Source organism: Netta rufina, assembly GCF_964035555.1.
Source record: "Netta rufina genome assembly, chromosome: 1".
Classification (NCBI taxonomy): Eukaryota; Metazoa; Chordata; class Aves; order Anseriformes; family Anatidae; genus Netta; species Netta rufina.
In genome coordinates, this window is record NC_140123.1 from 11,884,971 (window position 1) to 11,898,012 (window position 13,042).

Here is a 13,042-nt window from a genome sequence, read left to right on the forward strand (position 1 = left end):
TTCGTGGCCCCCCTGGACCTGAAACCACAAAGAGGAGGGCTGAGCGCTCCTCACCCAGCGGCTGGCCGAGGGGTCCCAGTGGAAACTGCAGTGCTGGGGAATATTGGGTGGGTTTGGGAAAACCCCGGGAGGATTTGTGCTTTCCTACAGCAGTTTCTTTTTGGCAGCTTTGGGGTGGATGTCATCTGGTTCCCATTTATGCCCCGAGTTTTAAAATAGAACGGCCTTCATTCATCAGGAGGAGAAATACAAAATAATGCTAATAACCAGAACAACATCACCTTTTTCTATAAAAAAAAAAAATCATTAGAGAAACTGTTTCTATTGAAATTTCAGGCGTTTAGAAAGCGTATCTCCTTCTGTGGTGTTTTATGGGGCTTTTTCAGTGGGTGGGCTCCAGCACTGAATTTTTGGGGCGTAAAGCTGGGGGACAGCAGCGTGAAGTCCCTCCGCAGGCGTCCCGGAGCAGCAGCAGTGGGATGCTGCGTTTCAGGAAAGCAGAGCCTGGGATTAAACAACGGAGCAGTTCTCGGGACTAGAATTTCTAGATGTAAATGTGTTTCAGTTTGGTTTATTTAGGGGAAATCCCTGCTGGATCTGGGGACCCCACTGGGGTCCCCTGAGGTGGCTGAAGGCACCGGGACGCGCACTGCTCGGGGTGGGCAGCGGGTCCTGGGGCCAAGCAGGGCATTTGGGTGTCCTGTAGTGGGTCCGTGTTCCCCTGCCTGCAGCATCTGTCGGTTTGGGGCCATTTCTGAACCTTTTTGGAGCCGCAGGCTGCTCGCTGTGGGCTGTTGGAGCGATTTTCCCTGCTGCAAATCTGAGCTCAGCCGTTCGGGAGCCGGAGCGGGAGGCAATTACCTCGTTAGCGCTTCTGCCTCTCGAAAGCGGCCGCATATAAATTGCGTGTAATGATTTAATAATGGGAGGCTCATCGTTTCAATATATATTGGGGCGGGAGGAAGGCTTGGTGTCTTTTTTTCCCCCGAGATGTGCCGTTTGAGGTCGGCAGAGCCCTTGCGTTGCGCTCGGGGCCGGGTTATCGCGAGCGGCTCTCACCGTGGATCAAACGAGGTGCCTGCAGTGGGGCGCGCTGGCTGCGTTTAAAAAAGGAAAAGCTCGAGAAATATGAAGATGCTTCAGATAGAGCTCAATGGCTGCGTTTTCCGCTCAAGAGCACTGTACGGGCTTTGTACTATTTTTGTTCTGCCCGGCTCCCAGGCTCCTTTGTACGCTCGCAAGTTTGTGGGAATGACTCAGGGAGAAAGCTATTTAACCTAAAGGACGGCACTGGCGCAAAAATCCGTGGGTAGAGAGCCATGGCGGGGAAACGAGAAGGGTTTGTGTGTGTGTCAGAGGAACAGGACCCCAAACAGCCTCCAAAGGGGAGGAACGGGGCAAAAACTAACAAATTCTGCTCTTTAAGGTGCCGTTGAAGCAGAGCGCGAGGGGAGTTTTATAACACGGTTGCTTGAAGTACCGAGGAACCAGACCTAATGACCCGCAGTGTCTGTGCCCTCCTAGGTCCCGTTTCACTCCTGTTTAATTAATGGAAGGGCTTAAATATCCCATGAAACCGGGCCAGGGCCTGTCTGCAGCGCCATCATGTCTTTAAGTACAGCACAGCTGACCCTGGCTTCAACTCCGGCTCCGCTGATGCTCTGTCGATGCCTTGTGGCTGGCCGAAGCCTGATTATATTATTTCCTGCTAAAAAAAAAAAAAAAAAAAAAAAAGGCGTTTTCATTCCCTAAGAATTTGCATGATGACTCCTCTCGCGGATGAAAGGCTTTCTTCATGCCTTGGGAAGGGGAATTGACAGGGTGGTGAAATGCCTCCGGTCCGGGCGCTGCTCTGATGCCCCAGCCTTTGTGCTCTGCTCCTCGACGGCGTGCAATTCCTGCTCCGGTTCCCCAGGCCCTCGTTACAAACCCAGGCGGTTTTGCAGATCGCTGCCGGAGCCTTAGAGGCGAATTCGCAGCTCGTAATAAACGGAGGCACGTCTTTTCCTGCAAACCTGTGCCCAAGCCACATGAAAGCGTGTCTCCTCGCCCCGCCTGGCGGTGCAGGTGCGATAACATCCCGCTGCTGTTAACCCCCCCCCGTGCATCCCGCTCCTCCGCAGCGTGCGAGCCTGGGAAGATGGGGAAGAGGAGAGAGAAAAAAAAAAAAAAACACAACAAAAAACCAACCCGTGAGTGATTAAAATTTCATACAACTCCTATCCCTGCGAGATGAAAGCTCTGCCGCCGCCCGTGTGCCCCTGCACGCCCGTGCACCTGATCTGCGAGCATCCAGGCAGGGAGGCTTGGCCCCGCTCTTCCCGCATCCATCTGATCCTCTGCCAGCTCCGGGAGCTGCTTTCCAAGGGTGGCTGCTCTGCTCTCTGCCGAGCTCGGCGCTGGGCTGCTTTTTTTTTTTTTTTTTTTTTTTTTTGCTGAGGGGAAACATGTTTGGGAATCAGCGCGTCGGGCTGAAGCGAAATGGAGAGTGTTCTGCCTTAGCTGCCCTTAAATTTGGGTATTTTCGCCCTATTCCTCAGCAGTGTTGGGGTTTGGACACCCACATCTCCTTTAATTTGCCTTTGTAGTTCGGTGCTTGCTTGGATGATGCAGTTTTTGGAGAGGAAAATGATGATACCCATGCTGGAGGGGCTCATAGAGCTCTTTTGGGGCTGGAGAGCCCTTGGGTAATCCTCTTCCTTTCTTGCTGACCTGGGAAACTTCCACGGAGGAAGCATTTCGAAGGTGGAATGAGGCATTTCTACTCCCTGCTGGCTCGGCTGCGAGGCAGGAGGACAGATGTGGGCTCTGAAACGCTGCCGGTTGTGTTCTGCCAGCTCTGGGCTGTTTGGGTGAAGATGTAGAGGCAGGCTGGAGGACCACCACCCGCTCCAGATACGGTGTGAGGAGGAAACGTGCTGCTGGGAGGTGCTGGCGTTGCCCTACAGACGTGGCTTTCCCGTAACATCGCGGCCCCGCGCTTCCTTTGGGGTTTTGGTTCAGCTCCCACGCAAACCCAGACCGAAACCACATCACACACGGGAAGTATTCGAGCATCGCTCCTCCATCTGCGGGTCCTCGCTGAGTCCCTGGCGTTAATCTTAGCGAGTGATTCACCGAAATAGTTGGGAATCTTCGAATGAATTGCACGGCCGCGTGGTGAGGCTCCGGGATAACGCAGCAGCTGGAAGGGTGATGTCTGTGCATCCTCCGGGCTAAAACCCTTCCCTGGGGATGTGTCCTGGGAGGGGTGGTGGTCCCTTGGTGCCCACTTGCAGCTGTGTTTTTTTATTTTTTTCCTAAAGTTTTACGCTTGTGGATGGTGAGCGTTCAGGTTTTCGGGGAGCGGAGCTGCTTTGTGGGAAGGTTTTGACTGGCTGAACGAATGGGTTTCCATAAAACTGCGCCTTTCAGCGATGCGACGCGGCTCCCTCACTTTTATCTTTAATTTATGGTGTCATTTTACAACATTTTAGGTGAACCTGATGGCAGTGCAATTGGCCAGGCTGAGGTCTCATGGGGGAGAGAGGCTCGGAGCTGTGCTGGAAGGGGGCTGGTCCAAAACATGTAATTTCGGGGCAGTGCCTGACACCAGGGTCTTAGCTGGGGAGCTTCTGCTCCCTGTTTGGAGGGCTCAGTCCTGCCCTGAGGATGAAGCTCTCTCTTATGACCGAAGGAGCCTGTGCAAGGTGTCCCAGCAAGCGTCTGGTGTTGCTCAGTCTCTCAATCCTCCACCTGTGTTCTTTGCCATGGGTACAATCCCCAAAGACAAGTGGCCAGGTGAGGATTTCTGCTGCCATTTCAGAAAACCAGGTCTTTATTCGCTTTTTTTGCACATAGAAAAACTTGAAGGCGCAACCCGAGGGTGTCTGCTGGCTCAAAATGCAGGAGGCAAAAGAAAGGAAGCAAAATTTTGGTAGCAGTTTCTTTCTTTTAGGCTTTGTTTGGTGAGTGGTGAGGCCTGGCTGGTGGTTTAGGCTGCCTGTAATGCTCAGGACCGTTTTTCTTCCTTGTGTGTGCAGGTTTTGTTTTATCCCGGTCCAGCTTTTATTCGTAAACCAAGCCCAGACTCGTAACTCCTCTGTTTCGGGCAGAGCCCCCAATTCCAGGGCAGGGCTGTGTGTGTACGGGAGCAGGGCAGGGTGGCTGTGGGGATGGTCTGCGCCAGATCACAGGGATAGTGTTGGAAACTGGGTCCTGAGATTTTTATCAGCATCAGCATTTGTGCTGGAGCTGTCTCCCGTGCTAATTTTGACGAACAGATTTGCCTCGTATCTACTCAAGTGAGCACTCTTCCCTCCTTGCTCCCTAAATATAGCAAACCGCCACGCAGATCCGTGCATAATGTGGATGGTGAAGTGCTGGATTCATCAACATCTCGCAGAAATGCCTGGTTCCTCTCCTCAGCACTCAGAGGAAAATAATTTCTGCGTCTTCGTGGCTGTAAATACCCATGGGCTAGATCCTGCCTCCTCCTGCTGCCCTGCTCCGTGCAGGGGTGTGGGATCAGCCATGATTTGGATGTAAAATGTGAGCTGCTTCTGCAAGCTTGTCCCCGTGCTCATGGGCTTCCTACCCTGCCAGGGTAGACAGATGCCCCGCTGGTGCCACCACAAAGCCTTCGCCTGCTGCCTGAGCACTTCCCTCGGCAATGCTGGAGGCCAATGGCCATTTCTTGGCCCCAAATGTTTGGGAACATTGTGCAGAGGGATTTGGCTATATCCCTGCTGGGGGATGAGATGCTCAGCTCCAAGGCTTGGCCTCAACGAGCCTCCTCTTTGGGAAGCTGAGGCAGCGCTTGGAGAAAGGGGTCGGGAGGGGAAGACACCAACCCCACCTCGACACGGCCAAGAGGTGTTTTGCGTGAGCTCGTTAAATCGAGCACTGCTAGAAAAAGGCACCTGAGAGCAGATTTTGGATGGCCTCAGTGCGTGCCCAAAGAGCCTGCTGCTGCGGGACTGATCCAGCCTCCCCTGTCCGTGGGATGCCGGAGCTGGGGCGTGTAGCTCCTGCCGAGCACGCTCTGGGGGCTCTCCAGCTACATCCTCACTGTCCCGTATTAAGAACATCTGGCCCGAGTGATTTATGAACTCCCCTGATAGCGTTGGCCGTATTTTCTGTCTTGGTAATTTTCTGTCTTGGTAATTTTCTGTCTTCCCGAGCTGTTAGACACGAGCAGATTTTGCGGTTGAGCCTTTCAGGCTGCGGCCCTGTTGAACGTGCGGCTGGGTCCTCACCTATCCGTCTGTCCTCCTCCTCACCCTCCTCACCGTAATGGCACTGATGACTTGGTGGCTGCCACTCATTCCTCAGAGCTGATGTGGTGGTGAGGACAGCAGAGATGGTTGGCTGGGTGACCCCAGCAGGGCTTCTCAAGCACCTAACAACGCTCATGATTATATTTTTTTTGGTCTTCTCTCGTTAATCGTGGCTTTATATTTTGTCATGCACATGGTTTATTTCCTGACAACCCATCTTTCTTCCTCGCAGGCTCCACAGCTGTTTGTTACAAGCCTACCACCCCAGGCCAGCTCCTGGAAGACGCCGGCTTTCTTTACCAGGACCACCAGCTGTTTGCGGGCAGGCATGAAGTTCCTCCACTAACAGCTGAAGCCGTCAGCGCTAAAGAAAAAGCTGGTAAGTGGCTGGCCACTCCTCCACAGGAACCCATCGCAGGCTTTTCCCTGAGCATAAACCAAACAGCTTGGACCCTTTCCAAGCAATATTTACAGAGCTGAAGGCCAGCTCCTCATCCTCACACCGCCAAAGGAGAGCTGCCTTTGACATGAGTGTCACAACCCACAATCGTTTGTCACCTGTGCTTGTGGAAGATGCAACATTTCCTCTCGTCCTTCTGGACGTGGCTGCTCTTCTCTGAACAGCTGGACCAAGGTCCGTAGCTTTTTCCCACCAAGTCCTTCTGGACCTGAAAAATAGTCACCTAAAGTGCATCTCCTGAATAGAAGGATGCCGACGGGTGACTAGCAAAGGAGAGAAAATCCTCGTGGTGTATGATAAAGAGCTCTCTGGAGTGCGTGGCGTTGGCTTTATCCACTTCCCTCACTCCTAGCCTAATAACCAGACTGCGAGCTTTCTCGCACGTAAGGGAGGTTTTTATTGCAAGTCTGCAAAAATGTCCATTATGGCAAGACTTCTGTGCGCTGTGATAACGCAAATAGAGCAGTAAGGGTTTGCTGTAACTGTGGGGACATAAAATGTAGGTGGATGCTTGGCTGGTGTGCAGACAGGTGGCTGTGCACCTACCTGCTTCTTGTTGGCTACAGCACTAGCCTGGGGAGCTGGCAGACCCTCAGAAACCTGGTGGCCAGGCTGCCACCCCCAAGACAGGCTGACAGGCAGATAATACTGTCCCAGGGCAAGCAGAGAAATATATTTTGCAGAGCAGGCGTGGAGTGGAACAGCCTGGGAATCTTCTCTCTCTCTCTCAAGCCCTACGATCATGTTTAAGCTTTTGCCACAAAAAAAAAAAATGTTAGTGGAAATGACCTATTCTCACAGTTCAGAGTCAAAGGCTTCTCTTCCCCTCTGGCATCCGGATTGTATAGAAGTTATCCCACAGCATGTGCAATAACTGATGAAACCTCAGGGAAATACCAGACCTCAGGAGAAAGTTTTGCTTTTTAACTACTTTCGAATGCCAAAAAAACAAATGCAAGCACTGCTGCAGAACTCCTTTGAGAATTGGAAACAGCAGGATAGAGAAAAAGAGTTGCCAAGAATGACCTCAAAAACTAAACTCACAACAGCACCTCCTTCTTGCCTAGGAAACTGGGAGGACCGTGAGCAGAGCTGAGGGCTTCTTTTTGCTTTTGCCTACACCAGAGTCTTTCAGGAGCACCCCTCTGGGTGCAGGCAGCCCTCCTGCAGGTCTTTACTCCTCCTTGGGCTCCTGGAAGGAAGGGTTATGCCATTAGATGCTTTGCTCCAGACGAACTTCACTGCATATATCACTTTCTGTGGCTTTTGAAGCCTGTGCTGCTACACACAACAAGCAGGGGTGAGCTGGAAAAGGGAGTTGGAGCCTGCTCCAGTATTTGCCACCAACCCCCAAGCTGTGCAGCTTTGGTACAGCATCAGTAACACCTTACCCCATGCAAATGCAGCTTGGGAGACTGGGTGAAAAAATTACACTATTTCCTCTGCTTTACTTCAGTAGTCTCTGCTACAGTGGTTTGATCTGTGATGTTTAAAATGCTGATATCACAGCCGTGACCTTAACATCGTCGTTGTACTCCCCCAGCAAAATTACAAAAGCTGGTATTGACTCACATAGAAATAGCGTTGTTGGCCAGAGGGGAAGTTGCAGATTTAAGACAAGATGCCAGAGCACAGATTCCTTTTTAATTACACTTTCTGAGCCCTTTTCTTTTCAGCATAATTTTAGAGTTTTTATGTGATGTGTTCTGTGTTAGATTGTATTGTGGCAAGCAGTGCACTTGTGAGGGGATTCGTCTCATCAAACCTCAGCTGTCAAAAATGCATCATCTGATTTGGCATTACCACGGAGACTGCCTCTAATCTGTGCAAGGCATCTCCAGGGAGGGATTTACCCAACTCATGTCCTGGAAAAGATCATGTTTCCCTGTCCCTCTGTTGACTGGGGTCAGCGTGGGGCACAGGGAGGGTGTTGAGGGGACGAGTGTGTGTTTCTTTGGGGTCACTGCGCACAGAATGAGGGATGAGCTGGGGTGGGGGGTGAGGATCACAGCCATGGGGCTTCGGAGGGGCAGAGGGGTGCCAGGCCTCCCTGTGAAGAGCATGGTGCTGGTTCCAGGCACCTCGATCTTTGAGCAAACCCCCGGGCTGGTGAGCACTAACCGCTGCCTCTCTCTCCCCACCTAGCCGAGGAAGCCCTCTGCACCTTGCACCCTCCAAACTTCCTCCGGAGCTCAGAGGTGGAGATGCGAGGCTCGGAGGAGGTGGCAGCCGGCACGGTCCTGCAGCGCCTGATCCAGGAGCAGCTGAGGTATGGCAACCCCAGCGAGAACATGAACCTGCTGGCCATACAGCACCAAGCCACGGGCAGCGCCGGCCCCTCCAACAGCACTGCCAGCACTCTCTCTTCCACAGAAAACCTCGTGCCAGAGGACCCACAAATGGTCCAGCCGTCGGCGCGGCAGGAACCGCAGGGGCAGGAGCACCAGGGGGACGGTGCTGCGATGGAGAAGCAGCCCCGGGCCGCGCAGCCCCCGCACAGCAGCGAAGAGCTCCCCACCTACGAGGAAGCCAAAGCCCAGTCCCAATTTTTCCGGGGCCAGCCGCCGACGGGGCCGGGGTTTTATGTCGCCGGCGCCTCCGGCCAGAAATCCAGGACGGAGGGGAGGCCGACGGTGAGCAGGGTCGGCAGCGGGCAGGCGCATAAGGACGAGGCGCTGAAGGAGCTGAAGCAGGGCCACGTGCGCTCGCTGAGTGAGAGGATCATGCAGCTCTCGCTGGAGAGGAATGGGGCCAAGCAGCACCCACCAGCCCCGGCGGGCAGCAAGGGGCTGAAGGCGACCCCGGCGCCCAACAAGGGCATGGACCCGCGGGGCCCGCCGCCTGAATACCCCTACAAAGCCAAGGCGGCGGCAGTGGCGGCGTCCCCCAGCAGCAAGGTGCCTGAGCACGGGCTCTTCTACGGTGAGCAGCACCCAGCGGGAGCGCAGGACGTCCTCAAGGCTTCCTATGTGGCCCCCCAGCCTGCCCGGACAGAGGTGGCTGTTGTCCGATACCAGCCGCCCCCCGAGTACGGGGTGACCAGGTAGGGGCTTGGGGGCACTGCGCCGCCTTGTTCGGGACGTGGCGGGCAGTGGGAGTGGGGCTGGTGGCTTGTGGCCATGGGTGTTTTGGGCCAAGTTGCCTTGGGGGATTCCCCGTTCATGACCTGCTTGTAGTTCTTCACCTAAAAAGCTGTGAGAGCCCACCTGGAGTGCTGTGTTCAGCTCTGGGGCCCCACCATGAGGATATGGAGCTGTTGGAGCCACAGGGCTGATTAAGGGGCTGGAGCACCTCTCCTACAAAAACAGGCTGAGGGAGCTGGGGCTGTTCAGCCTGGAGGAGAGAAGGCTCCAGGGAGACCTTACAGCGGCCTGCCAGTACCTAAAGGGGGCTACAGGAAGGTTGGGGAGGGGGAATGGCAGGGCGGAATGGCTTTAAACTAAAAGAGGGGAGGTTTAGGTTGGATGTTAGGAGGAAATTCTTCACTCTGAGGGTGGTGAGGCCCTGGCCCAGGCTGCCCAGAGAAGCTGTGGATGCCCCATCCCTGGAGGTGCTCAAGGCCAGGCTGGGTGGGGCTTTGGGCAACCTGGGCTGGTGGGAGGTGTCCCTGCCCATGGCAGGGGGGTTGGAATTAGATGGGCTTTAGTGTCCCTTCCAACCCAAACCATTCTTTGATTCCATGATAAAAAATAATCATCTCTATCCAGCTGATGTGGTGTCCGGCTCTTGCTGTAACACTGAATTTTAGTGAGGAAATGCAAGGCCGTGTTGTACCTCAGCAGCAGCTGGGGTTTTGTGCTTTGTGATGCACGTGGGAGAGAAGAAGGTTGGAGATGAGGTTTGGTCTGTACTTGAGTGCGAGTGAAAGGCTGCTTTCTAAAAATGTGAAAGGTTATAACCGGAGCCCAGTATCCCTGAGATCTTTGAAACCCCAAATTGAAAAATCTGTGGAAAAATCAGCACAAGGCTGATTTCTGAGACAGAGGCCTCTCTGTTTCAGACCTTTCTCATCACTCGATGATGCTTCCACCAGCGGGGTGAAATTCTTCCCCGTACGAAGAGGGCCAGATAAAGTGTATACATCACTTATGCCCTACTTAAATCCTCCAAACAAAGCTTACATGAGACTTTTATGGTCCTTGGCCCCTCGTGCTGGGCCTCTGCGTGAGGGTGGTTTTATTCCAAGCGCATTAAAAATAATCCCGAGTGTTTATTTCCTGTGAGCTGATTGCTGAGAGCCGCGTGGCTCCTGCCAGCACCGCACCGCCCGGGTGCTTTCACTTGCCCGGGGCTGCAAACAGAGGCAGGCCCGTGGGGTTATATGGCTTCTGCCTGGTTATATGGCTTCTTCTGTCCCCGGCACCGCCACGTTAACCTGCTTTTCTTGCTCTCCCTAAATGCAAACGTCCCTCTGTGCCACCCCACCCGCTCTTTGACCTGTTGGGCAGCGTTTTGCCGGCCTCGCTGGATTTGGACGGCTAGAGGTGTCTCGTGTGAACGTGGTTTTCGTTCAGGGAGTTGCTTCATTAGGTCTTCACTGACCCCAAAATGCCCCGAGGTTTTAACTGGGTGTGTAACTTGGTGCGTGCACTTGTTTTGCTGCGGGGAAATGATGGTGCAGCTCCCCCCTGCTCCCTTTGTGAAGATCTTAGGGCATAAAACCAGGGAGAGGATGCTCAAACTGGCAGTGTTCGGAGAAGTTTTGCTTTTGCTTCAGAACAGGGATGAATTCGGAGCGTGGCTTTGGTAAATGCTGCAAGTTGTGACAAGGGTAGGATCTTCGCTATCCCTCCGAGCAGGGAGCGCTGCTGGCCTAGCCCCAGTGAGATGTTTTGCTTCCCAGCCTTCCCTGTGTGGAGTCCCTGTAATTTTTCAGAGCAAAATGATATTTTAAAGAGCTAAGCGAAAATCTCTGTTTATGCAAAGAAACAGCTACATGAACTCAAGCGCAGCGGGGTCAAGTTGAGGCTGTGCTCTCAGGAAGCCTGAGCAGGGCTCCAGCAGCTGTTGGTTGTGCTAACAAACATCTCCAGCACTGCCTTCACCCACACATGAAAGGAGCTGGTTGGAGTTTATGGCTTTTGGGAGATGCTGATTCAATCCCCAGTCCTGCTGAGTTCCCGGTAAGGCAGCACAGTTTGACCCCAAATCACCCCGCAGAGGGGATTCTGCCACTCTGTGTGCTCTGTTTCACCTCCAGCACACGGTCGGTCTCTTTGGGGTTGCTCCGTGTCCTGGTACGCACCTGAGGTCTTTGCACCTCTCCTAATTTTGGAGTTTTCGGTTTGGTTTCTTGTCTCCCCTGCTGTATACCAGCTCCTATCTGCCCGCCCTGGGCTGCAGGGTCTCCTTACAGCCCTGGTCTCCAGGAATGTTTGGGTGACAAAAGGGGTAGGGTCTGGAGATGCTGGTTTTTCTATTAGGGGAACTGAGGTGAGAAATTCCAGCTTTCATCTCTGTGGGAGGGCTGGGAAGGAACCTAATGGAAATGGAGCTTTGCCTGTGGGAATCTCACTGTGCCCAGCATCTCATCTCTGTCCTGGCCGGTGTCTGTTCCCCAGCCCATCCGTCCTGGCATCCTCTGGGGAGGAGGGACTGTGCAAAAGGCTTCTGCATTCCTGAAAAGAGAGGAGAGAAGCACAAAGCTGCATCGGTCTGGAGGGAATACCCACAGATATCAGAGATGCAAAAGGCCTGTAGGGTCACTGATTCCCCTTTTCCTCTTTTGTGCGATGAGGGAACTGCGACTGGAAACCCACAGATGTTGGCAGGTAGCTGTTGAAGGAGATGGAATAACTGCAGCTGCTGCTGAACTTTTTTTTTTTTTCTTTCCAATGTGGCTGGCTTTGAAAGGGAAGACTGCCTTTAATAATCATGGTGGTAAAATCTCACATCTTTCCTGTAAATACCAGTTCAGGTAGGATTTGATACTACAAATATCAGTGGTGCAGCTGGACTAGATGATCTTTGAATATCCCTTCCAAATGAACTATGCTATACCAAAATACTTGGTATTATCCCGGACACCTCTTACAGTTATATGATACTGCACTAATCAGTGTATTTACATAAATTAGGCTCAGTGATCTCTACCTCATGGACATCACGATTGTAGAGCAGAGCTTGAAACCTGAAGCTTAAAAATCCAAAAAGACAGAAGGCAAATAAAAAAGACGCGATATTTATTCTTGTTGTTAAATACGTGTATTTTTCAGTCAGCTGCGTGGTGCCTCAGGCCCTGACTCACAACTCGTGAATGCTTGAAGCTGGCCAGGTGTAATAATCTTTAAAAAAAAAACAAAATAAAACAACTTTTCCTTTCCTAGATGCTAGCTTCTAGAGCACAGCTATTCCTTAACGATGCCTGCTAACATTCCTGAGGTGCATATTCAGAGACCTGGAGCTTGTCAGGTAAAAGGGCTTTGAAATAACCTGATTTGGTGGCAGGACACAGTGAATTAACTGCAGTTTGCACAACATTCGGTCCTGATGGTTCAGTCTCCAGCTGGAGAATCCATCACGGCCTTTACAGGCTTGTTCCACTCGCTCGCTGCCATCTCTGGCACAGATTTACATCTCAGTTTCAGCCTGTTTTTTCTAGTTACCAGTTTGGATTTTGCAATATCTTCCTCAGATACAGCGAGCAGCCCCATGCTGTCAGTTCTTTAATGCATTAAACAGATGGAGCCAGGAGCCCTTTCATTACTTCACTGTTGAGAAGGGGAAGAAAAAAGAACCTTTTTCCTTGTGGAAAGCTGAACTAGACACAAGGCGAATCAGATGTAACATCACCTCTGCAATGCAACTGCATGGTCCTTGTTTATGGACCTCATAAACACTTTCCATGTCAGACATCGGCACCGTGGGAGCCCGCCTTCCACCTCGTTACCTGTTCAGACGTGTGAGGGTAGTCCCAGGACAGGGATTCCCACCCCTTGCTGTAGCCTGCTGTATTTATTCCTTGGGGACTTTTGGAGCTGCTCAAGTACATCTTGTTTCTCTGTTCCCTGTTTAAGCAGCGATCCAGATCGCTCAAAGTGAGCAGTGACTCCTTCCCGTTGCTCCCTGTGTCCCCAGTCAGATCCTAGTGTCCTTTATCCAGAATGATTAATTAATAAGTATTTAATAAATAAGTAATGTAATAAATGTATAATTTAATAATAAAAACTGTACATGATGTGAAGGAGGCCTGGAACTGCAAACACCACTGCTTGGCAAGGGGCGACGTGCAGAAGTCTTCCGTGCGGCCACCTGATTTAATCCGTGTGGTTAAAAGATGGCACGAAACCGAAGGGTGGATTTAGGCTGTTTTAAAGCCAGGCCA

The 13,042-nt window shown here is 52.4% G+C and overlaps 1 protein-coding gene across 4 annotated transcripts in view; it reads left to right on the top strand.

Annotated features, from left to right (window-relative positions):
- Positions 1-13,042, top strand: part of AMOTL1 (angiomotin like 1) — a 72,842-nt gene that overhangs the window by 23,434 nt on the left and 36,366 nt on the right. For 3 of the 4 annotated variants that reach the window (XM_084303035.1, XM_084303033.1, XM_084303034.1), the window contains 2 exons: positions 5,491-5,637; positions 7,864-8,761. In XM_084303035.1, coding sequence (XP_084159161.1) covers positions 5,491-5,637; positions 7,864-8,761 — 1,045 coding nt within the window. Of the gene's footprint in view, positions 1-5,490; positions 5,638-7,863; positions 8,762-13,042 lie in introns of those variants that run through there. The other variant, XM_084303036.1, reaches the window with a different exon arrangement.